This window comes from Oenanthe melanoleuca, chromosome 25, assembly GCF_029582105.1.
Source record: "Oenanthe melanoleuca isolate GR-GAL-2019-014 chromosome 25, OMel1.0, whole genome shotgun sequence".
In the NCBI taxonomy this organism is placed as follows: domain Eukaryota; kingdom Metazoa; phylum Chordata; class Aves; order Passeriformes; family Muscicapidae; genus Oenanthe; species Oenanthe melanoleuca.
Genome location: NC_079358.1, coordinates 5,627,236 through 5,650,925, shown reverse-complemented (window position 1 = coordinate 5,650,925; position 23,690 = coordinate 5,627,236). Strand labels below are relative to the sequence as shown.

Genomic DNA, 23,690 nt, shown 5'->3' with positions numbered 1-23,690 from the left:
AATCCATGGGGAAATGCATGGGGAAAACGGGGAAAATCCATAGGGAAATCCATGGGCAATCCATGGGGAAAACTGGGAAAATCCATGGGAAAATCCATGGGGAAAGAGGGAAAATCCATGGGGAAAATTCATGGGATCCATGGGGAAATTCATGGGGAAACAGGGAAAATCCACGGGAAGGCCCATAGGGAAATCTATGGGAAAATCTGGGGAAAATCCATGGAAATCCATGGAAACCAAGGCAAATCCATGGAATCCATGGAAAAATCCATGGAAAAATCCATGGAAACCAAGGGAAAGGCAATGAAAAATCAACAAAACTGCACCGAAAACCCCAGAAATTCACAAATTAACACCAAAAAAAAAAAAAGCCAGAATGCCGGGAATGCGGGAATTTTGGGAACGCCGGGAATTTTGGGAGTTTTGGGAATTTTGGGAATGCCAGGTTCTCACCAGGGTCATGCCCAGGTAGGCCATGCCAGCGTGGCTCAGCTGGTTGTTCCACAGCACCAGCGTCACCAAACCCCGGCGCTGCTCCCGCAGCCCCTCGCAGATGTAGGCCAGGCCTGGAAAAATGGGAAAAACAGGGAAAAATGGGATCAGCCAGGCCTGGGAAAACGGGAAAAAACAGGGAAAAATGGGATCAGCCAGGCCTGGAAAACGGGAAAAAACAGGGAAAAATGGGATCAGCCAGGCCTGGAAAAATGGGAAAAAACAGGGAAAAATGGGATCAGCCAGGCCTGGAAAAACGGGAAAAAACAGGGAAAAATGGGATCAGCCAGGCCTGGAAAAATGGGAAAAAACAGGGAAAAATGGGATCAGACAGGCCTGGGAAAATGGGAAAAAACAGGGAAAAATGGGATCAGCCAGGCTTGGGAAAATGAGAAAAACAGGGAAAAATGGGATCAGCCAGGCTTGGGAAAATGGGAAGAACAGGGAAAAATGGGATCAGCCAGGCCTGGAAAAACGGGAAAAAACAGGGAAAAATGGGATCAGCCAGGCCTGGAAAAACGGGAAAAAACAGGGAAAAATGGGATCAGCCAGGCCTGGAAAAATGGGAAAAAACAGGGAAAAATGGGATCAGCCAGGCCTGGAAAAATGGTTAAAAACAGGGAAAAATGGGATCAGCCAGGCCTGGGAAAATGGTTAAAAACAGGGAAAAATGGGATCAGCCAGGCCAGGGAAAATGGAAAAAAACAGGGAAAAATGGGATCAGCCAGGCCTGGAAAAATGGGAAAAAACAGGGAAAAATGGGATCAGCCAGGCTTGGGAAAATGGGAAAAACAGGGAAAAATGGGATCAGCCAGGCCTGGAAAAACGGGAAAAAACAGGGAAAAATGGGATCAGCCAGGCTTGGGAAAATGGGAAAAACAGGGAAAAATGGGATCAGCCAGGCCTGGAAAAACGGGGAAAAACAGGGAAAAATGGGATCAGCCAGGCTTGGGAAAATGGGAAAAACAGGGAAAAATGGGATCAGCCAGGCCTGGAAAAACAGGAAAAAACAGGGAAAAATGGGATCAGCCAGGCTTGGGAAAATGGGAAAAACAGGGAAAAATGGGATCAGCCAGGCCTGGAAAAACAGGAAAAAACAGGGAAAAATGGGATCAGCCAGGCCTGGAAAAACGGGAAAAAACAGGGAAAAATGGGATCAGCCAGGCCTGGAAAAACGGGAAAAAACAGGGAAAAATGGGATCAGCCAGGCCTGGAAAAATGGGAAAAAACAGGGAAAAATGGGATCAGCCAGGCCTGGGAAAATGGGAAGAACAGGGAAAAATGGGATCAGCCAGGCCTGGGAAAATGGGAAAAAACAGGAAAAAAAATGGGATCAGCCAGGCTTGGGAAAATGGGAAAAAACAGGGAAAAATGGGATCAGCCAGGCGTGGGAAAATGGTTAAAAACAGGGAAAAATAGAATCAGCCAGGCCTGGAAAAATGGGAAAAAACAGGGAAAAATGGGATCAGCCAGGCCTGGAAAAATGGGAAAAAACAGGGAAAAATGGGATCAGCCAGGCCTGGAAAAATGGGAAAAAACAGGGAAAAATGGGATCAGCCAGGCCTGGAAAAAAGGGAAAAAACAGGAAAAATGGGATCAGCCAGGCCTGGGAAAATGGGAAAAACAGGGAAAAATGGGATCAGCCAGGCCTGGGAAAATGGGAAAAACGGGAAAATGGGATCAGCCAGGCCTGGGAAAATGGGAAAAAACAGGGAAAAATGGGATCAGCCAGGCCTGGGAAAATGGGAAAAAACAGGGAAAAATGGGATCAGCCAGGCCTGGGAAAACGGGAAAAAACAGGGAAAAATGGGATCAGCCCGGCTTGGAAAAATGGGAAAAAACAGGGAAAAATGGGATCAGCCAGGCCTGGAAAAATGGGAAAAAACAGGGAAAAATGGGATCAGCCAGGCCTGGAAAAATGGTTAAAAACAGTGAAAAATGGGATCAGCCAGGCTTGGGAAAATGGGAAAAAACAGGGAAAAATGGGATCAGCCAGGCCTGGGAAAATGGGAAAAAACAGGGAAAAATGGGATCAGCCAGGCCTGGAAAAATGGGAAAAAACATGGAAAAATGGGAGCAGCCAGGCCTGGAAAATGGTTAAAAACAGGGAAAAATAGGATCAGCCAGGCCTGGAAAAACGGGAAAAAACAGGGAAAAATGGGATCAGCCAGGCTTGGAAAAATGGGAAAAACAGGGAAAAATAGGATCAGCCAGGCCTGGAAAAATGGGAAAAAACAGGGAAAAATGGGATCAGCCAGGCTTGGGAAAATGGGAAAAAACAGGGAAAAATGGGATCAGCCAGGCTTGGGAAAATGGGAAAAACAGGGAAAAATGGGATCAGCCAGGCCTGGAAAAACGTGAAAAAACAGGGAAAAATGGGATCAGCCAGGCCTGGAAAAATGGTTAAAAACAGGGAAAAATGGGATCAGTCAGGCCTGGAAAAACTGGAAAAAACAGGGAAAAATGGGATCAGCCAGGCCTGGAAAAATGGGAAAAAACAGGGAAAAATGGGATCAGCCAGGCCTGGAAAAATGGTTAAAAACAGGGAAAAATGGGATCAGCCAGGCCTGGGAAAATGGGAAAAAACAGGGAAAAATGGGATCAGCCAGGCCAGGGAAAATGGAAAAAAACAGGGAAAAATGGGATCAGCCAGGCCTGGAAAAATGGGAAAAAACAGGGAAAAATGGGATCAGCCAGGCTTGGGAAAATGGGAAAAAACAGGGAAAATGGGATCAGCCAGGCCTGGGAAAATGGGAAAAACAGGGAAAAATGGGATCAGCCAGGCTTGGGAAAATGAGAAAAACAGGGGAAAATGGGATCAGCCAGGCCTGGAAAAATGGGAAAAAACAGGGAAAAATGGGATCAGCCAGGCCTGGGAAAATGGTTAAAAACAGGGAAAAATGGGATCAGCCAGGCCTGGAAAAATGGTTAAAAACAGGGAAAAATGGGATCAGCCAGGCCTGGGAAAATGGTTAAAAACAGGGAAAAATGGGATCAGCCAGGCCTGGAAAAATGGTTAAAAACAGGGAAAAATGGGATCAGCCAGGCTTGGGAAAATGGGAAAAAACAGGGAAAAATGGGATCAGCCAGGCCTGGGAAAACGGGAAAAACAGGGAAAAATGGGATCAGCCAGGCCTGGAAAAACGGGAAAAAACAGGGAAAATGGGATCAGCCAGGCCTGGAAAAACGGGAAAAAACAGGGAAAAATGGGATCAGCCAGGCTTGGGAAAATGGGAAAAACAAGGAAAAATGGGATCAGCCAGGCCTGGAAAAATGGGAAAAAACAGGGAAAAATGGGATCAGCCAGGCCTGGGAAAATGGTTAAAAACAGGGAAAAATGGGATCAGCCAGGCCTGGAAAAATGGAAAAAAACAGGGAAAATGGGATCAGCCAGGCCTGGAAAAATGGGAAAAACAGGGAAAAATGGGATCAGCCAGGCCTGGAAAAATGGGAAAAAACAAGGAAAAATGGGATCAGCCAGGCCTGGAAAAATGGGAAAAAACAGGAAAAAATGGGATCAGCCAGGCCTGGAAAAATGGTTAAAAACAGGGGAAAATGGGATCAGCCAGGCCTGGAAAAACGGGAAAAAACAGGGAAAAATGGGATCAGCCAGGCCTGGAAAAATGGGAAAAACAGGGAAAAATGGGATCAGCCAGGCCTGGAAAAACGGGAAAAAACAGGGAAAAATGGGATCAGCCAGGCTTGGGAAAATGGGAAAAACAGGGAAAAATGGGATCAGCCAGGCCTGGAAAAACGGGGAAAAACAGGGAAAAATGGGATCAGCCAGGCCTGGAAAATGGGAAAAAACAGGGAAAAATGGGATCAGCCAGGCCTGGAAAAACAGGAAAAAACAGGGAAAAATGGGATCAGCCAGGCTTGGGAAAATGGGAAAAAACAGGGAAAAATGGGATCAGCCAGGCTTGGGAAAACGGGAAAAAACAGGGAAAAATGGGATCAGCCAGGCCTGGAAAAATGGGAAAAAACAGGGAAAAATGGGATCAGCCAGGCCTGGGAAAACGGGAAAAAACAGGGAAAAATGGGATCAACCAGGCCTGGGAAATCCTGGGATTAGGCCAGGCCTGGAAAAGTGGGAATCAGGGATTCCCAAACCCATCCCAATCCCATCCCCAGCATCCCAACCCATCCCAACCCTATCCAATCCCATTCCCACCATCCCAATGACATCAAACCCCACTCCAATCCCATCCCAACCCCAATCCAATCACATTCCCACCAATCTAATCCCATTCCCACAATTTTCAATCCCATTCCCACCATCCCAACCCATTCCAAACCCACTGCAAATCCACTCCAATCCCATTCCAATCCCATTCCCATCATCCCAATCCCATTCCCACCATCCCAACCCACTCCACTCCCACTCCATTTCCACTCCATTCCCATTCCCAGCATTCAATCCCAACCCAAACCCACTCCAAGTCCATCCCAACCACATTCCCATAATCCCAATCCCATCCCAACCTACCCCAAACCCATCCAACCCCACTCCAATCTCATCCCAACCCATCCCAACCCTATTCCCACCATCCCAATCCCATCCAATTCCTCTCCAATCCCATTCTCACCATCCCAACCCCATCCCAATCCCAATCCCATCATCCCAACCCATCCCAATCCATCCTAACCCATCCCAATCCCATCCAACCCCGCTCCAATCCCATTCCCACCATCCCAACCCCATTCCCACCATCCCTATCCTATCCCAACCCCATCCAACCCCGCACCAATCCCATTCCCAACATCCCAACCCACTCCAATCCCATTCCCACGATCCCAACCCCATCCCAATCCCACTCTCACCATCCCAATCCCATCCCAACCCATCCCAAACCCATCCCACCATCCCAACCCATCCCAAACCCATCCCACCATCCCAACCCTTCCTAAACTCATTGCCATCGTCCCAACCCCATCCCAACCCCATCCCAACCTCATCCTAATCCCATTCTCACCATCCCAATCCCATCCCAACCCATCCCAACCCATCCCAATCCCATGCCAACCCATTCTCACCATCCCAACCCCATTATGATCCCATTCCCACCATCCCAATCCTATCCCAAACCCATCCCACCATCCCAACCCTTCCTAAACTCATTGCCATCGTCCCAATCCCATCCCAACCCCATCCAACCCCATCCCAACCTCATCCTAATCCCATTCTCACCATCCCAATCCCATCCCAATCCCATCCCAAACCCATCCCAAACCCATCCCACCATCCCAACCCTTCCTAAACTCATTGCCATCATCCCAATCCCATCCCAACCCCATCCCAACCCCATCCCAATCCCACTCTCACCATCCCAATCCCATCCCAATCCCATCCCAAACCCATCCCAACCTCATCCTAATCCCATTCTCACCATCCCAATCCCATCCCAATCCCATGCCAATCCCATTCTCACCATCCCAACCCCATTATGATCCCATTCCCACCCATCCCAATCCCATCCCACTATCCCAACCCTTCCTAAACTCATTGCCATCATCCCAATCCCATCCCAATCCCATCCCAACCTCATCCTAATCCCATTCTCACCATCCCAATCCCATCCCAACCCATCCCAAACCCATCCCACCATCCCAACCCTTCCCAAACCCATCCCACCATCCCAACCCTTCCTAAACTCATTGCCATCATCCCAATCCCATCCCAATCCCATCCCAACCCCGTCCAACCCCATTCCGATCCCATTCCCACCATCCCAACCCCATCCAACCCCGCTCCAAAACCATCCCAAACCCATCCCAACCCGCTCCAATCCCACTCCCACCATCCCAGTTCCAATCCCGATCCCGTTCCCATCCCCTGACCCGAGTCCAGGATGTGGTTGTTGCGCAGGTCCAGGATCTGCAGGTTCCCGTTGAACTTGAGCAGGTTCCCGAGCTGGGCCGAGTCCTGCAGCCCGTTCAGCTTGTTGTCAGCCAGGTACAGCTCCCGCAGGGTCACGTTCATCTTCAGGGCTGTGGCTGGAAAAATGGGAAAAATCGGGAATGTGGGAATGAGAAACATGGGAAATAAACCAGGAACAACCATGGAGAAATGGGGAAAAACAACCGGGAAACTGGGAACAACCAAAGGGAAACCAGGAATGGGGTCGGGTACAGCTCCCGCAGGGTCACGTTCATCTTCAGGGCTGTGGCTGGAAAAATGGGAATGTGGGAATGAGAAACACGGGAAATAAACCAGGAACAACCACGGAGAAATGGGGAAAAACAACAGGGAAACTGGGAACAACCAAAGGGAAATGGGAATGGGGCTGGGAACAGCTCCCGCAGGGTCATGTTCATCTTCAGGGCTGTGGCTGGAAAAATGGGAATGTGGGAATGGGAAACATGGGAAATAAACCAGGAACAACCACAGGGAAACCAGGAATGGGGTCAGGTACAGCTCCCGCAGGGTCACGTTCATCTTCAGGGCTGTGGCTGGAAAAATGGGAATGTGGGAATGGGAAACATGGGAAATAAACCTGGAACAGCCATGGAGAAATGGGGAAAAACAACAGGGAAACTGGGAACAACCGAAGGGAAATGGGAATGGGGTCAGGTACAGCTCCCGCAGGGTCACGTTCATCTTCAGGGCTGTGGCTGGAAAAATGGGAAAAATGGGAATGAGAAACATGGGAAATAAACCAGGAACAACCACAGGGAAACCAGGAATGGGGCCAGGAAACCTGGGAATGGAGCTGGGAAATGGGAATGGGGCCAGGTACAGCTCCCGCAGGGTCACGTTCATCTTCAGGGCTGTGGCTGGAAAAATGGGAAAAATCGGGAATGTGGGAATGAGAAACATGGGAAATAAACCAGGAACAACCACAGGGAAACCAGGAATGGGGCCAGGAAAACTGGGAATGGAGCTGGGAAATGGGAATGGGGCCAGGTACAGCTCCCACAGGGTCACGTTCATCTTCAGGGCTGTGGCTGGAAAAGTGGGAAAAATCGGGAATGTGGGAATGGGAAACATGGGAAATAAACCTGGAACAACCATGGAGAAATGGGGAAAAACAACAGGGAAACTGGGAACAACTGAGGGGAAATGGGAATGGGGCTGGGAACAGCTCCCGCAGGGTCACGTTCATCTTCAGGGCTGTGGCTGGAAAAATGGGAATGTGGGAATGAGAAACATGGGAAATAAACCTGGAACAACCACAGGGAAACCAGGAATGGGGCCAGGAAAACTGGGAATGGAGCTGGGAAATGGGAATGGGGCCAGGTACAGCTCCCACAGGGTCACGTTCATCTTCAGGGCTGTGGCTGGAAAAGTGGGAAAAATCGGGAATGTGGGAATGGGAAACATGGGAAATAAACCTGGAACAACCATGGAGAAATGGGGAAAAACAACAGGGAAACTGGGAACAACTGAGGGGAAATGGGAATGGGGCTGGGAACAGCTCCCGCAGGGTCACGTTCATCTTCAGGGCTGTGGCTGGAAAAATGGGAATGTGGGAATGGGAAACATGGGAAATAAACCTGGAACAACCATGGAGAAATGGGGAAAAACAACAGGGAAACTGGGAACAACTGAGGGGAAATGGGAATGGGGCTGGGTACAGCTCCCGCAGGGTCACGTTCATCTTCAGGGCTGTGGCTGGAAAAATGGGAAAAATCGGGAATGTGGGAATGAGAAACATGGGAAATAAACCAGGAACAACCACAGGAAAACCGGGAATGGGGCCAGGAAAACTGGGAATGGAGCTGGGAAATGGGAATGGGGCTGGGTGCAGCTCCCGCAGGGTCACGTTCATCTTCAGGGCTGTGGCAGGAAAAATGGGAATGTAGGAATGAGAAAAATGGGAAAATTGGGAACAGCCATGGAGAAATGGGGAAAAACAACAGGGAAACTGGGAACAACTGAGGGGAAATGGGAATGGGGCTGGGTACAGCTCCCGCAGGGTCACGTTCATCTTCAGGGCTGTGGCTGGAAAAATGGGAAAAATGGGAATGAGAAACATGGGAAATAAACCAGGAACAACCATGGAGAAATGGGGAAAACAACAGGGAAACTGGGAACAACCGAAGGGAAATGGGAATGGGGTCAGGTACAGCTCCTGCAGGGTCACGTTCATCTTCAGGGCTGTGGCTGGAAAATGGGAATGTGGGAATGAGAAACATGGGAAAAAAACCAGGAACAATCACAGGGAAACCAGGAATGGGGCTGGGTACAGCTCCCGCAGGGTCACGTTCATCTTCAGGGCTGTGGCTGGAAAAATGGGAATGTGGGAATGTGGGAATGGGAAATAAACCAGGAACAACCACAGGGAAACCAGGAATGGGGCCAGGAAACCCAGGAATGGAGCTGGGAAATGGGAATGGGGCCAGGTACAGCTCCCACAGGGTCACGTTCATCTTCAGGGCTGTGGCTGGAAAAATGGGAAAAATTGGAATGTGGGAATGGGAAACATGGGAAATAAACTGGGAATGGGGCTGGGAAACTGGGAATGGTGCTGGGAAAGCCAGGAATGGAGCCGGGAAACTGGGAATGGTGCTGGGAAAGCCAGGAATGGAGCTGGGAAACCGGGAATGGGGCTGGGAAAACCAGGAATGGAGCTGGGAAAACCAGGAATGGAGCTGGATTCCCAGTTGGAATCCTTGTTTGGAATCCCTGTGTTGGAAGGTTGGAATTCCTGGGCTGGATTTCCCAGCTGGAATCCTTGGTTGGAATTCCTAGCTGGAATTCCTGGGCTGGAATCCCCATTTGGAATCTCCCACTGGAATCCCTGCTGGAATTCCCATCTGGAAATCCCGACTGGAATTCCCACCAAGAATTCCCAGATTTTTCCTCTTCCTCCTCCTCCCTCCTCTCCCCCTCACCCCAAACCCCGTTAACCCCTTCACTCCCAAACCCCGTTAACCCCTTCACTCCCAAACCCCCTTTAACCCCTTCACTCCCAGCCACCCTCCCCTCCCAGAAATTCCCAGGATCTCCCTTCCCTCCCAGATCCCATCCCCAGCCCTGGGAGGGAATTTTGGGGCTCTGACCCAGCAGCATCAGGGGTCTCCCAGACAGGGAGGTGTTCTCCAGGTGCAGAACCACGAGGCTGCTGCTGATCCGGAGAGCTCGAGCCACGAACGGCGCCGAGTGATCCAGGAGGGGAGTGTTCCGAGCATCCAGGTACTGCAGGCAGCTGGTCTGGGGAAAAAATGGGATTTGGGAATGAGAGATGGATCCAGAGGGATCCATCCCAAACCCATCCAGGTACTGCAGGCAGCTGGTCTGGGGAAAAAATGGGATTTGGGAATGAGAGATGGGATTGGGATGGATCCCAAACCCATCCAGGGACTGCAGGCAGCTGGTCTGGGGAAAAAATGGGATTTGGGAATGAGAGATGGATCCCAAATCCATCCAGGTACTGCAGGCAGCTGGTCTGGGGAAAAAATGGGATTTGGGAATGAGAGATGGGATTGGGATGGATCCCAAACCCATCCAGGTACTGCAGGCAGCTGGTCTGGGGAAAAAATGGGATTTGGGAATGAGAGATGGGATTGGGATGGATCCCAAACCCATCCAGGGACTGCAGGCAGCTGGTCTGGGGAAAAATGGGATTTGGGAATGAGAGATGGGATTGGGATGGATCCCAAACCCATCCAGGGACTGCAGGCAGCTGGTCTGGGGAAAAAATGGGATTTGGGAATGAGAGATGGATCCCAAATCCATCCAGGTACTGCAGGCAGCTGGTCTGGGGAAAAAATGGGATTTGGGAATGAGAGATGGATCCCAAACCCATCCAGGTACTGCAGGCAGCTGGTCTGGGGAAAAAATGGGATTTGGGAATGAGAGATGGGATTGGGATCCATCCCAAACCCATCCAGGTACTGCAGGCAGCTGGTCTGGGGAAAAAATGGGATTTGGGAATGAGAGATGGATCCCAAACCCATCCAGGGAGTGCAGGCAGCTGGTCTGGGAAAAAATGGGATTTGGGAATGGGAGATGGGATTGGGATGGATCCCAAACCCATCCAGGTACTGCAGGCAGCTGGTCTGGGGAAAAAATGGGATTTGGGAATGAGAGATGGATCCCAAACCCATCCAGGGACTGCAGGCAGCTGGTCTGGGGAAAAAATGGGATTTGGGAATGAGAGATGGATCCCAAACCCATCCAGGGACTGCAGGCAGCTGGTCTGGGGAAAAAATGGGATTTGGGAATGAGAGATGGGATCCCAAACCCATCCAGGGACTGCAGGCAGCTGGTCTGGGGAAAAAATGGGATTTGGGAATGAGAGATGGATCCCAAATCCATCCAGGGACTGCAGGCAGCTGGTCTGGGGAAAAAATGGGATTTGGGAATGAGAGATGGATCCCAAAACCATCCAGGTACTGCAGGCAGCTGGTCTGGGGAAAAATGGGATTTGGGAATGAGAGATGGGATCCAGAGGGATCCCAAACCCATCCAGGTACTGCAGGCAGCTGGTCTGGGGAAAAATGGGATTTGGGAATGAGAGATGGATCCCAAACCCATCCAGGGACTGCAGGCAGCTGGTCTGGGGAAAAATGGGATTTGGGAATGAGAGATGGGATCCCAAACCCATCCAGGGACTGCAGGCAGCTGGTCTGGGGAAAAAATGGGATTTGGGAATGAGAGATGGATCCCAAACCCATCCAGGGACTGCAGGCAGCTGGTCTGGGGAAAAAATGGGATTTGGGAATGAGAGATGGGATCCCAAACCCATCCAGGGACTGCAGGCAGCTGGTCTGGGGAAAAAATGGGATTTGGGAATGAGAGATGGGATCCCAAATCCATCCAGGGACTGCAGGCAGCTGGTCTGGGGAAAAATGGGATTTGGGAATGAGAGATGGGATCCCAAATCCATCCAGGGACTGCAGGCAGCTGGTCTGGGGAAAAATGGGATTTGGGAATGAGAGATGGGATCCAGAGGGATCCCAAACCCATCCAGGTACTGCAGGCAGCTGGTCTGGGGAAAAAATGGGATTTGGGAATGAGAGATGGGATCCCAAATCCATCCAGGGACTGCAGGCAGCTGGTCTGGGGAAAAAATGGGATTTGGGAATGAGAGATGGGATTGGGATGGATCCCAAACCCATCCAGGGAGTGCAGGCAGCTGGTCTGGGGAAAAAATGGGATTTGGGAATGAGAGATGGGATCCCAAACCCATCCAGGGACTGCAGGCAGCTGGTCTGGGGAAAAAATGGGATTTGGGAATGAGAGATGGGATCCAGAGGGATCCCAAACCCATCCAGGTACTGCAGGCAGCTGGTCTGGGGAAAAAATGGGATTTGGGAATGAGAGATGGGATCCAGAGGGATCCCAAACCCATCCAGGGACTGCAGGCAGCTGGTCTGGGAAAAAATGGGATTTGGGAATGAGAGATGGGATTGGGATGGATCCCAAACCCATCCAGGTACTGCAGGCAGCTGGTCTGGGGAAAAAATGGGATTTGGGAATGAGAGATGGATCCCAAACCCATCCAGGGACTGCAGGCAGCTGGTCTGGGGAAAAAATGGGATTTGGGAATGAGAGATGGATCCCAAACCCATCCAGGGACTGCAGGCAGCTGGTCTGGGGAAAAAATGGGATTTGGGAATGAGAGATGGGATTGGGATGGATCCCAAACCCATCCAGGTACTGCAGGCAGCTGGTCTGGGGAAAAAATGGGATTTGGGAATGAGAGATGGATCCCAAACCCATCCAGGGACTGCAGGCAGCTGGTCTGGGGAAAAAATGGGATTTGGGAATGAGAGATGGGATTGGGATGGATCCCAAACCCATCCAGGTACTGCAGGCAGCTGGTCTGGGGAAAAAATGGGATTTGGGAATGAGAGATGGGATCCCAAACCCATCCAGGGACTGCAGGCAGCTGGTCTCGGGAAAAAATGGGATTTGGGAATGAGAGATGGATCCCAAACCCATCCAGGGACTGCAGGCAGCTGGTCTGGGGAAAAAATGGGATTTGGGAATGAGAGATGGGATCCAGAGGGATCCCAAACCCATCCAGGGACTGCAGGCAGCTGGTCTGGGGAAAAAATGGGATTTGGGAATGAGAGATGGGATCCAGAGGGATCCCAAACCCATCCAGGGACTGCAGGCAGCTGGTCTGGGGAAAAATGGGATTTGGGAATGAGAGATGGGATCCCAAACCCATCCAGGTACTGCAGGCAGCTGGTCTGGGGAAAAAACTTTCCAAATTCCCACACAATTCCCAAAAAATTCCTAAAGAATTTCCCAACGAATTCTCAAACAATTCCCAAACAATTCCCAAATCAATTCCAAAATGATTCCCAAAAAGCTCTCAAGGAATTTCCAAAGAATTCCCAACAAAATCCCCAAAAAATTCCCAAATTAATTAAAAAAAAATTCTCAAATTTTTCCCCAGCAATTCCTAAATATTTCCCCAAAACTTCCCAAACAATTCCAAAAAAATTTTTCAACAATTCCCAAAAAATATCTAAGAATTCCTAAACAATTCTCAAACAATTCCCGAAACATGGCCCCAAAATTCCCAAAGAATTCCCAAAAAATCGACAGAATTCCCAAACAATTCCCAAAAAATTCCCCAACAACTGCCAAAAAATCCCCCCAAAATCCCCCAAAAATTCCCAAAAAATTCTCCAACAATTGCCAAAAAATACCTAAGTATTCCTAAACAATTCTCAAACAATTCCTGAAACGTCCCCAAAATTCCCAAAGAATTCCCAAAGAATTCCCAAAACTCCCCAAAAAATCCCCAAAAAATTCCCCAACAATTTCCAACAAAATTCCCAAAAAATTCTCAAACAATTCCCAAAAAAATCCCCAAGAATTCCCAAAAAATTCCCAACCCCTCTGGAATTCCAAGCCCTGGGAGTGCCCAAAGGGAAATGAGGGGGTTGGGAAAGAATTGGGAGGGCCTCGGAAAACCGGGATAATTGGGATAATTGGGATAATTGGGATAATTGGGATAATTGGGATAATGATCCCAAACAGATAATTAACCCTTTGTTGGGATAATTAACCCTTTGTTGGGATAATTAACCCTTTGTTGGGAATAATTAACCCTTTGTTGGGATAATTATCTCCAGAAAGGCTTTTCCGTGGGGGTTTCCCAACCTTTTTTTGGGATAACCAGGGAATTTTTGGGATAATCAGGGAATTTTTAGGATATTCCACTAGGGATTTGGGGAATTTTGGGGGTTTCAGGAATTTTAGGGAATCTCAGGAATGATTCTTGGGAATTTTTTGGGAATTCTCCCTTTTCCTCATCACCTGCATTCCCACCCCGAGTCATCCCAGCCCCTCCCAGGCCACAGAAACACTTGGGAATGCCAAAAATTTGGGGAAAACTCCCAGAAATTTTTGGAATTTTGGGAATTTCTGGGAATCCTAGGAATAATTCCTAGGATATTTTGCAATTTTTTTTTTTTTTTTAATTTTTGAGGATTTTTAAACTTTTTTTTTTTTTTTTTTTTTTTTTTTTTTTTTTTTTTTTTTTTTTTTTTTTTAATTTTCAGGGATTTTGAACGGATTTTTTTTTTTTTTTTAATTTTTGGGAAATCTGGAGGGAATTTTTTGGGAATTTTTTTGGAACTTGTGTCATCCTCATCATCCTCATCACCCTGAGCCATTCCAGCCCATCCCAGGCTATGAAAACCCTCAGGAATGATGAGGACCCCCGAGGCTCCTGGGAATCTGGGGAATTTCTGGGAATTTTTTGGGAATTTTTAGGGATTTTTTTTTGGAAGTTTTGGGGAATTTTTTAGGAATTCTGAGACTCTCACCATCCTCATCACTCTGAGCCATCCCAGCCCCTCCCAGGCTATGAAAACCCTTGGAAATGGCAGCAATTTTAGGAAAACCCCCAGGAATTCTGGGAATTTTGGGAATTTCTGGGAATTCCAGGAATCTTGGGAATAATTCCCAGGAGTTTTTTGGGATTTTTTTGGGAATTGTAACCTTCACCATCCTCATCACCCTGAGCCATCCCAGTCCCTCTTATGCCAGAGAAATCCTCAGGAACTTGGGGGATTTCAGGGATTTGGGGGATTTCTGTGAATCCCAGGAATAACTCCAGGAATTTTCTGGGAATGTTTTGGGATATTTTGGGAATTGTGACCCCCACCTTCCTCATCATCCTGAGCCATCCCAGCCCCTCCCAGGCTATGAAAACCCTCAGGAACTCGGGGGATTTGTGGGATTTCAGGGATTTGGGGGATTTCTGTGAATCCCAGGAATAAGTCCAGGAATTTTTTGGGAATGTTTTGGGATATTTTGGGATCTGTGCCCCTCACCTTCCTCATCATGTGCACGGCCGCCTGCCAGCCGGATTTTGGGGGATTCCAGGGATTTGGGGGATTTCTGTGAATCCCAGGAATAACTCCAGGGAATTTTGGGAATATTTTAGGATATTTTGGGAACTGTGCCCCTCACCTTCCTCATCATGTGCGCGGCTGCCTGCCAGCCGGATTTTGGGGAATTTCTGTGAATCCCAGGGATAACTCCAGGAATTTTCTGGGAATGTTTTTGGGATGTTTTGGGAACTGTGCCCCTCACCTTCCTCATCATGTGCGCGGCCGCCTGCCAGCCGGATTTTGGGGGATTTCAGGGATTTCTGGGAATCCCAGGAACAACTCCAGGGAATTTTGGGAATATTTTGGGAATTTTTTGGGAACTGTGCCCCTCACCTTCCTCATCATGTGCGCGGCCGCCTGCCAGCCGGATTTTGGAGAATTTCAGGGATTTGGGGGATTTCTGTGAATCCTAGGAACAACTCCAGGGAATTTTGGGAATATTTTGGGATATTCTGGGAACTGTGCCCCTCACCTTCCTCATCATGTGCGCGGCCGCCTGCCAGCCGGATTTTGGGGAATTTCTGTGAATCCCAGGAATAACTCCAGGGAATTTTGGGAATATTTTGGGAATTTTTTGGGAACTGTGCCCCTCACCTTCCTCATCATGTGTGCGGCCGCCTGCCAGCCGGATTTTGGGGGATTTCAGGGATTTGGGGGATTTCTGTGAATCCCAGGAATAACTCCAGGGAATTTTGGGAATATTTTGGGAATTTTTTGGGAATTTTTTGGGAACTGTGCCCCTCACCTTCCTCATCATGTGCGCGGCCGCCTGCCAGCCGCGCGCCCCCAGGTGTTTGTTGGAGCCGATGTTGAGGTGCGTGGCCGACTCGTAGTACTCGATCATGTCAAACAGCGCCGACGCCCCCTGGGGTGGGGAGAGAGATCAGGGAGAAATCACAGAGAAATCAGGGGAGAAATCACAGAGAAATCAGGGGAGAAATCACAGGAGAAATCAGGGGAGTCACAGAGAAATCAGGGGAGAAATCTCAGAGAAATCAGGGGAGAAATCAGGGGAAAGTCACAGAGAAATTAGGGGGAAATCACAGAGAAATCAGGGGGAAATCACAGAGAAATCAGGGGAGAAATCACAGAGAAATCAGGGGAGAAATCAGGGGAGAAAGTCACAGAGAAATCAGGGGAGAAATCAGGGGAAAATCACAGAGAAATCAGGGGAGAAATCACAGAGAAATCAGGGGAGAAATCAGGGGAAAGTCACAGAGAAATCAGGGGAAACTCACAGAGAAATCAGGGGGAAATCACAGAGAAATCAGGGGAAAATCACAGCGAAATCAGGGGGAAATCAGGGGAGAAATCAGGGGAAAGTCACAGAGAAATCAGGGGGAAATCAGGGGAGAAATCAGGGGGAAATCACAGAGAAATCAGGGGGAAATCACAGAGAAATCAGGGGAGAAATCACAGAGAAATCAGGGGAAATCACAGAGAAATCAGGGGAGAAATCACAGGAGAAATCAGGGGAAAATCACAGAGAAATCAGGGGAGAAATCGGGGGGAAATACACAGAGAAATCAGGGGAAAATCACAGAGAAATCAGGAGAGAAATCACACAGAAATCAGGGGAGAAATCACAGAGAAATCAGGGGAGAAATCACAGAGAAATCAGGGGAAAATCACAGAGAAATAAGGGGGAAATCAGGGGAAAATTACAGAGAAATCAGGGGAGAAATCAGGGGAAAATCAGGGGGAAGTCACTGAGAAATCAGGGGAGAAATCACAGAGAAATCAGGGGGAAATCAGGGGAGAAATCAGGGAGAAATCAGGGGAAAATCACAGAGAAATCAGGGGGAAATCAGGGGAAAATCACAGAGAAATCAGGGGAAATCACAGAGAAATCAGGGGAGAAATCAGGGGAGAAATCAGGGGAAAATCACAGAGAAATCAGGGGAAAATCAGGGGAAAATCACAGAATCGGGGAAATCAGGGGAAATCACAGAGAAATCAGGGGAGAAATCAGGGGGAAATCACAGAGAAATAACAGAAATTGCAGAAAAATAACAGAGAAACCACAGGGAAAGCATAGGGAAATAACAGAGAAATTATGGGGAAAATAACAGAGAAATCACAGGGAAAGCACAGGGAAATAACAGAAATTGGGGAAATCACAGAGAAATCAGGGGGGAAATCAGGGGGAAATCACAGAGAAATAACAGCAATGGCAGAATAATAACAGAGAAATCACAGGGAAATCAGGGGGAAAATAACAGGAAATAACAGAGAAATCATGGGGAAATAATAGAGAAATCACAGGGAAATCAGGGGGAAAATAACAGGAAATAACAGAGAAATCAGGGAAAAATCATGGAGAAATAACAGAAATCTCAGGGAAATCAGGGGGAAATCAAAAGGAAAATGACAGGAAATAACAGAGAAATCAGGGGAGGAACTGGGGGAAATAACAGAGAAATCTCAGGGAAATTGGGGGAAATCAGGGGGAAATCACAGGGAAAATATCAGAGAAATCATGTGGAAATCAGGGGGAATCAGGTGGAAATCAGAGAGAAATCACAGGGAAATTGGGGAAAATCAGGGAGAGAAATCAGGGGAAATCACAGGGAAATCGGGGGGAAATAATGGGACAATAACAGGAAATAACACAAAAATCACGGGGAAATTGTGGGGAAATCAGGGAAATCACAGAGAAATAACAAAAAAATAACAGAGAAATCCCGGGGAAATCACAGGGAAATACCAGGAAATAACAGAGAAATCATGGAGAAATCAGGGGAAAATAACACAGAAATTGCAGGGAAATCAGGGGGAAATTACAGGGAAATCATGGAGAGAAATCACAGGGAATTCATGGAGAAATCATGGAGAAAATCCGGGAAAGACACGGGAGAAATCACAGGGAAAACAAACGGGAAAATTCTGGGAAAATCTGGGAAAAAAACTCTGGGAAAAACACCAGGAAACCACGGGAAAGAACAGGGAAATAATGGATTTTCAGAAAAATCCCAGAAAAATCCTGGGAAAACCCCATAAAAACCCTGGATCAATCCGAAGAAATCCCCAAAAAACCCTGGAAAAATTCTGGAAAAATATCAGAGAAATTTAGGGAAAATCCCAGAAAAATCCCAGACAAACCCCAGAAAAATCCCCGAAAAATCCTGGAAAACTCCCAGAAAAATCCTGGAAAAAACCCTAAGAAACCCTGAAAAAGTCCTGGAGAAACCCCGGAGAAATCCTGGAAAAATCCTGGAAATATCCCAGAAAGACTCTGGAAAAATCCCAGGAAAATCCCGGAAAAATCCCGGGAAAATCCCAGAAAAATCCAGGAAAAATCTCAGCAAACCTCTCGGGTTCTGCTTTGGTAATGATTTGGGTGATCCCAGCTGGAGTCACAGCAGGAAAAAATCCAAATTTGGATGAGAAAAAAAAATGAAAGTAGGAATTTTTTTTGGGAATGAGAGATTTTTTGGGATTTAGAGGGAATTTTGTGGAAGCTTCCCAAAATTTAAAAAAAAATCCATCTTTAAATCTCCAGAAAACCACCAGGAATCTTCCCAAAATTCCCCTAAATCCCATCTTTAAATCCATGTGGATCTTTCAACGGGATGGGATGGGTGAAAAAATTGGGAATTTCACCCACAGCTCCAAATAATCTTCTGGAAACTCCCAAAATTCCCAAAAAAATTTTGCTTGGAGCATCCCAAGCTTTGTAGGGAGCAGGCAAGGAAAAAAGGGAGGGAAAAAACAGAGCAGGAAAATCCCGAAAAAAGCAAAAATCTGGGATGGGCCTGACCCGGAATTCCTGAAAATTGCCAAAAATTGCCAAAAATTCCCAAAAATTGCCAAAAATTGTGGAAAATTCCAGGAATTCCTGGGTTTCACTCACGTCCTCATCCAGGCTGGTCTGCTCCAGGTCCACCAGTTTGAACTGGAGCCGTTTGAAGATCTCCTCCATGGCCTCGCAGGCGCGGTAATCCAACTTCTCCCCTGGAAAAAAAATGGGAATGTCAGCTGGGAATTTGGGAATGGGGAGGGGAAAAGAAGCCTGGAATTGCTGGGAAATGCCACAGAAACTTCTGGGAAATTCCTGAGAAATTCCTGAAGAATTCTTGAGAAAATCCCAAAAAATTCTTGAGAAAAACGCAAGAAAAGCCCCAAAAATTCCTGAGAAAATCCCAAGAAATTCCTGAGGAATTCCTGGGAAATCCCAAGAAATTGCTGAGGAATTCCTGGGAAACCCCAAGAAATTCCTGAGAAATTCCTGAGAGATTCCTGGGAAATTCCTGAGACATTCCTGGAAATCTCCTGAGAAGTTCCCAAAAAATTCCAAACAAATTCCTGAGATGCTCCCAAAACATTCCTGGGTAATTCCTGAAAAACTCCTGAAGAATTATTGAGAAATTCCCAAGAAAACCCCAAGAAATTCCTGAGATACTCCCAAGATATTCCTGGGTAATTCCTGAAAAACTCCTGAACAATTCTTGAGAAACTCCCAAGAAACTCTTGAGAAATTCCCAAGAAAACCCCAAGAAATTTCTGAGAAACTCCCAAGAAATCCCTGGGAAATTCCTGAGAAATTCTTGAGGAACACCTGAGAAATTCCTTGGAATTTCCACAGAAATTCCTGAGGGAAATTCCTAGAAAATCCCAAGGAATTCCCAATAAAGTCCTGAAGAATTCCTGAGGAATTTCCAGCTCAGATCTGGGAATGTTTCCCAAATTTTGGTTCATTCCCAGCTGGGAATTCCCTCGGGAAGAGGGAGATCAAAAGGGGCTGGAAAAAGGATGGAAAAAAAGTGGGGAAAGAATGGAAAAGGGGCTGGAAAAAACTGGGAAAGGGGTGAGAAAAGGCTGAAAAAAAGGTGGAAAAAAGCTGGAAAAGGGGCTGGAAAAGGGGCTGGAAAAAGGTGGGAAAGGGATGGAAAAAGTCTGGAAAAAAACTGGAACAAGGAACTCACCCTTGAGATCTAAGCAGTCAATCCTGGGAGCCAGATCAGTAAATTCCTGGAAAACACAAAAAAAAAAAAAAAAAAAAAAAAGGAAATGCAGAAAAACAGATTTTTGGGGGCTGGAAATGCAGAAAAATGGGATTTTTTTTGGGGCTGGAAGAGCAGAAAAAAAATGGGATTTTTTTTTTTTTTTTTTTTTTTTGGTTGGAAACACAGAAAAATGGGCTTTTGGGGGGGCTGGAAGAACAGAAAAATTGGATATTTTTTGGCTGGAAATGCAGAAAAATTGGAATTTTTGGGGTTGGAAATGAAGAAAAATTTGATTTTTTTTGGGCTGGAAAGGCAGAAAAAACAGGACATTTTTGGGGCTGGAAATGAAACCCTGGATTTTTTGAGGCTGGAAGAGCAGAAAAAGACGGGATTTTTTTTTTGTTGGAAATGCAAAAAAATGGGATTTTCTGGGGCTGGAAATGGAGAGAATGGGATTTCTTGGGGGGTTAGAAAGGCAAAAAATTGGATGCTTTGGGGGCTGGAAATGCAGAAAAACAGGAATTTTGAGGGGGCTGTAAATGCAGAAAAATAGGATTTTTTAGGGGCTGGAAATGCAGAAAAATTGGAATTTTTGGGGTTGGAAATGCAGAAAAATGGGATTTTTTTGGGCTGGAAAGGCAGAAAAATTTACTTTTTTTGGTCTGGAAAGGCAGAAAAAACAGGACATTTTGGGGGCTGGAAATGCAGGAAAACCCTGGATTTTTTGGGGCTGGAAGAGCAGAAAAAAAATGGGATTTTTTTTTTTTTTGTTGGAAACACAGAAAAATGGGATTTTTGGGGGGCTGGAAGAGCAGAAAAATTGGATTTTTTTTGGCTGGAAATGCAGAAAAATTGGACTTTTTGAGGTTGGAAATGAAGAAAAATTTGATTTTTTTGGGCTGGAAAGGCAGAAAAAACAGGACATTTTTGGGGCTGGAAATGAAACCCTGGATTTTTTGAGGCTGGAAGAGCAGAAAAAAACGGGATTTTTTTTTGTTGGAAATGCAAAAAAATGGGATTTTCTGGGGCTGGAAATGGAGAGAATGGGATTTCTTGGGGGCTGGAAAGGCAAAAAATTGGATGCTTTGGGGTTGGAAATGCAGAAAAACAGGAATTTTGAGGGGGCTGTAAATGCAGAAAAATAGGATTTTTTAGGGGCTGGAAATGCAGAAAAATTGGAATTTTTAGGGTTGGAAATGCAGAAAAATGGGATTTTTTTGGGCTGGAAAGGCAGAAAAATTTACTTTTTTTGGTCTGGAAAGGCAGAAAAAACAGGACATTTTGGGGGCTGGAAATGCAGGAAAACCCTGGATTTTTTGGGGCTGGAAGAGCAGAAAAAAAATGGGATTTTTTTTTTTTTGTTGGAAACACAGAAAAATGGGCTTTTGGGGGGCTGGAAGAGCAGAAAAATTGGATTTTTTTTGGCTGGAAAGGCAGAAAAAACAGGACATTTTTGGGGCTGGAAATGCAGAGAATGGGATTTCTTGGGGGCTGGAAAGGCAAAAAATTGGATGCTTTGGGGGCTGGAAATGCAGAAAAACAGGAATTTTGAGGGAGCTGTAAATGCAGAAAAATAGGATTTTTTAGGGGCTGGAAATACAGAAAAATTGGAATTTTTGGGGTTGGAAATGCAGAAAAATGGGATTTTTTTTGGGCTGAAAAGGCAGAAAAATTTACTTTTTTTTGGTCTGGAAAGGCAGAAAAAACAGGACATTTTGGGGGCTGGAAATGCAGGAAAACCCTGGATTTTTTGGGGCTGGAAGAGCAGAAAAAAAATGGGATATTTTTTTTTTTTTGTTGGAAACACAGAAAAATGGAACTTTTTTTTATTGTTGGAAACACAGAAAAATGGGATTTTTGGGGGGCTGGAAGAGCAGAAAAATTGGATTTTTTTTGGCTGGAAATGCAGAAAAATTGGACTTTTTGAGGTTGGAAATGAAGAAAAATTTGATTTTTTTGGGCTGGAAAGGCAGAAAAAACAGAACATTTTTGGGGCTGGAAATGCAGAGAATGGGATTTCTTGGGGGGCTGGAAAAGGCAAAAAATTGGATGCTTTGGGGGCTGGAAATGCAGAAAAACAGGAATTTTGAGGGGGCTGTAAATGCAGAAAAATAGGATTTTTTAGGGGCTGGAAATGCAGAAAAATTGGAATTTTTGGGGTTGGAAATGCAGAAAAATGGGATTTTTTTTGGGCTGGAAGAGCAGAAAAAATGGGGTTTTTTTTGGCTGGAAGCTCAGGAAAATGGGATTTTTTGGGGGGGGAAATGTTGGGATTTTTGGGAATTCTGGGAATTACCTGGATCTGCTTCAGCAGTTTGGGAATCTGGCGGCAGTTGAGCTTCTGGCAGGCCTGGCGGTAAGCAGCCAGGATCTCCTCCACTGTCACGTTCTGGGCTGGAAAATTGGGAAAAAAATCCAGGATCAGCCAAGAAAAGGGATGGGAGAGGGAAAAAAATGATGGGAAAAGTGGGAAAAGGAAAAAAAATGATGGGAAAAGGAGGGGAAAGGGAAAAAAAAGATGGAAAAGGGAAAAAATATGATGGGAAAAGGGGAAAAAAAAAAAGCGAAAAAGTATAAAAAGGGAAAAAAGTAATGGGGAAAAGATTATGGGAAAAGGAGAAAAACTATGGAAAAATGAGGGGAAAGGGGAAAAATTGATAGGAAAAGGTGGGAAGGGGGGAAAAATGATGGGAAAAGGAGGGAAACAGAAAAAAAAAAGACAAAAAAAGGTGGAGAAAGGGAAAAATTATGGGGGAAAGTGGGGAAAGGTGAAAAAAGGATGGAAAAGGTGGGAAAGGGAAAAAATGATGGGAAACATGGAAAAGGGAAATAAAAGATGAAAGAGGTGGGAAAAGGGGAAAAAGGATGGGAAAGGGAAAAAAATTGATAGAAAAGAGGGAAAAAGGGAATAATTGATAGAAAAAGGTGGGAAAAGGGAAAAAAGGGGATTGAAAAAGGCTGGAAAGAGCTGGGAAAAAAAGCTGGAAAATGGGCTGAAAATGGGTGGGAAATGGGTGGGGATAAAAGGAAAAAAAAGGTGGAAAAAAGGAGAAAATAGGGTGGAAAAATGGGGATATAAAGAGAGGAGAAAGGGAAAAATGGGTTGGAAAAGGGTGGGAAATGGGTGGGAAGAGGGGAAAAAAGGGTGGGAAAATGGGGGAACAAAGGGGGGGAAAGGGAAAAAAAGGAAAAAAAAAAAAGACAAAAAAGAAGTGGGAAAAGGAAAAAAAAAAAAAAGGGTGGAAAATGGTGGGAAAAAGGAATTTTGGGAGCTTTTGGGAAGGGAAGAAATGAAGAGATTTTTTCTTTTTCCAGGATTTATCCCACCCTCCCCTCTGGATTTGGGATGTTGGGATCCCACTCAAAAATTAGGATTTTTTAGGAGGAAAAAATACTAGGAAAAGGCTGGGAATGTGAGACTGGAATTGGATCCTGAAATGGATCCCAATTAAAGTCAGGAATAATTAATGAACATTCTCAGGGATGCAGGAGATGAAATCCAAGCTGGAGCTGCAGGGGGAGGGCAGAGCCAGGTGGAGAAACAAGTGGGAAAAATTCCCCAAAAATCTTGTTTGCATCCTAAAAATCCTGCTTAGATCCCAAAAAATTCTGTTTGGATACAAAAAATCTTGTTGGGATACCAAAAATCCTGTTGGGATCCCAAAAAATTCTGCTTGGATCCCAAAAAATTCTGTTGGGATCCCAAAAAAAATCCTGTTTTGGGGGTGTTTTGGGGACATTTTCAGGGAATTTTTGGGGCATTTTTGGGGCTCTTTTGGGTTGATTTCCACCAATTTTTGGGCTTTTTTCAGGGCATTTTTTGGGGTTATTTTGGGGTGGTTTGGGGGTTGTTTGGGGCTATTTTTGAAGCATTTTAGGGCTGTTTTTGGGGCTGTTTTCTGGGTGCTTTTAGGCTGGTTTTGGGGTATTTTTAGGGAATTTTTAGGC

The 23,690-nt window shown here is 46.3% G+C and overlaps 1 protein-coding gene across 3 annotated transcripts in view; it reads right to left on the bottom strand.

Moving 5' to 3' along the window:
* PPP1R37 (protein phosphatase 1 regulatory subunit 37) overlaps positions 1-23,690 on the bottom strand; it is a 42,483-nt gene that overhangs the window by 16,817 nt on the left and 1,976 nt on the right. Inside the window, exons 2-8 of one of the 3 annotated variants that reach the window (XM_056510080.1) lie at positions 22,039-22,136; positions 19,722-19,767; positions 18,650-18,750; positions 15,542-15,661; positions 9,496-9,646; positions 6,331-6,486; positions 454-566 (exon numbers count right to left, since the gene is read on the bottom strand). In XM_056510080.1, the coding sequence (XP_056366055.1) occupies positions 454-566; positions 6,331-6,486; positions 9,496-9,646; positions 15,542-15,661; positions 18,650-18,750; positions 19,722-19,767; positions 22,039-22,136 (785 nt within the window). Of the gene's footprint in view, positions 1-453; positions 567-6,330; positions 6,487-9,495; positions 9,647-14,875; positions 14,891-14,998; positions 15,049-15,541; positions 15,662-18,649; positions 18,751-19,721; positions 19,768-22,038; positions 22,137-23,690 lie in introns of those variants that run through there. The other 2 variants (XM_056510081.1, XM_056510082.1) reach the window with 2 other exon arrangements.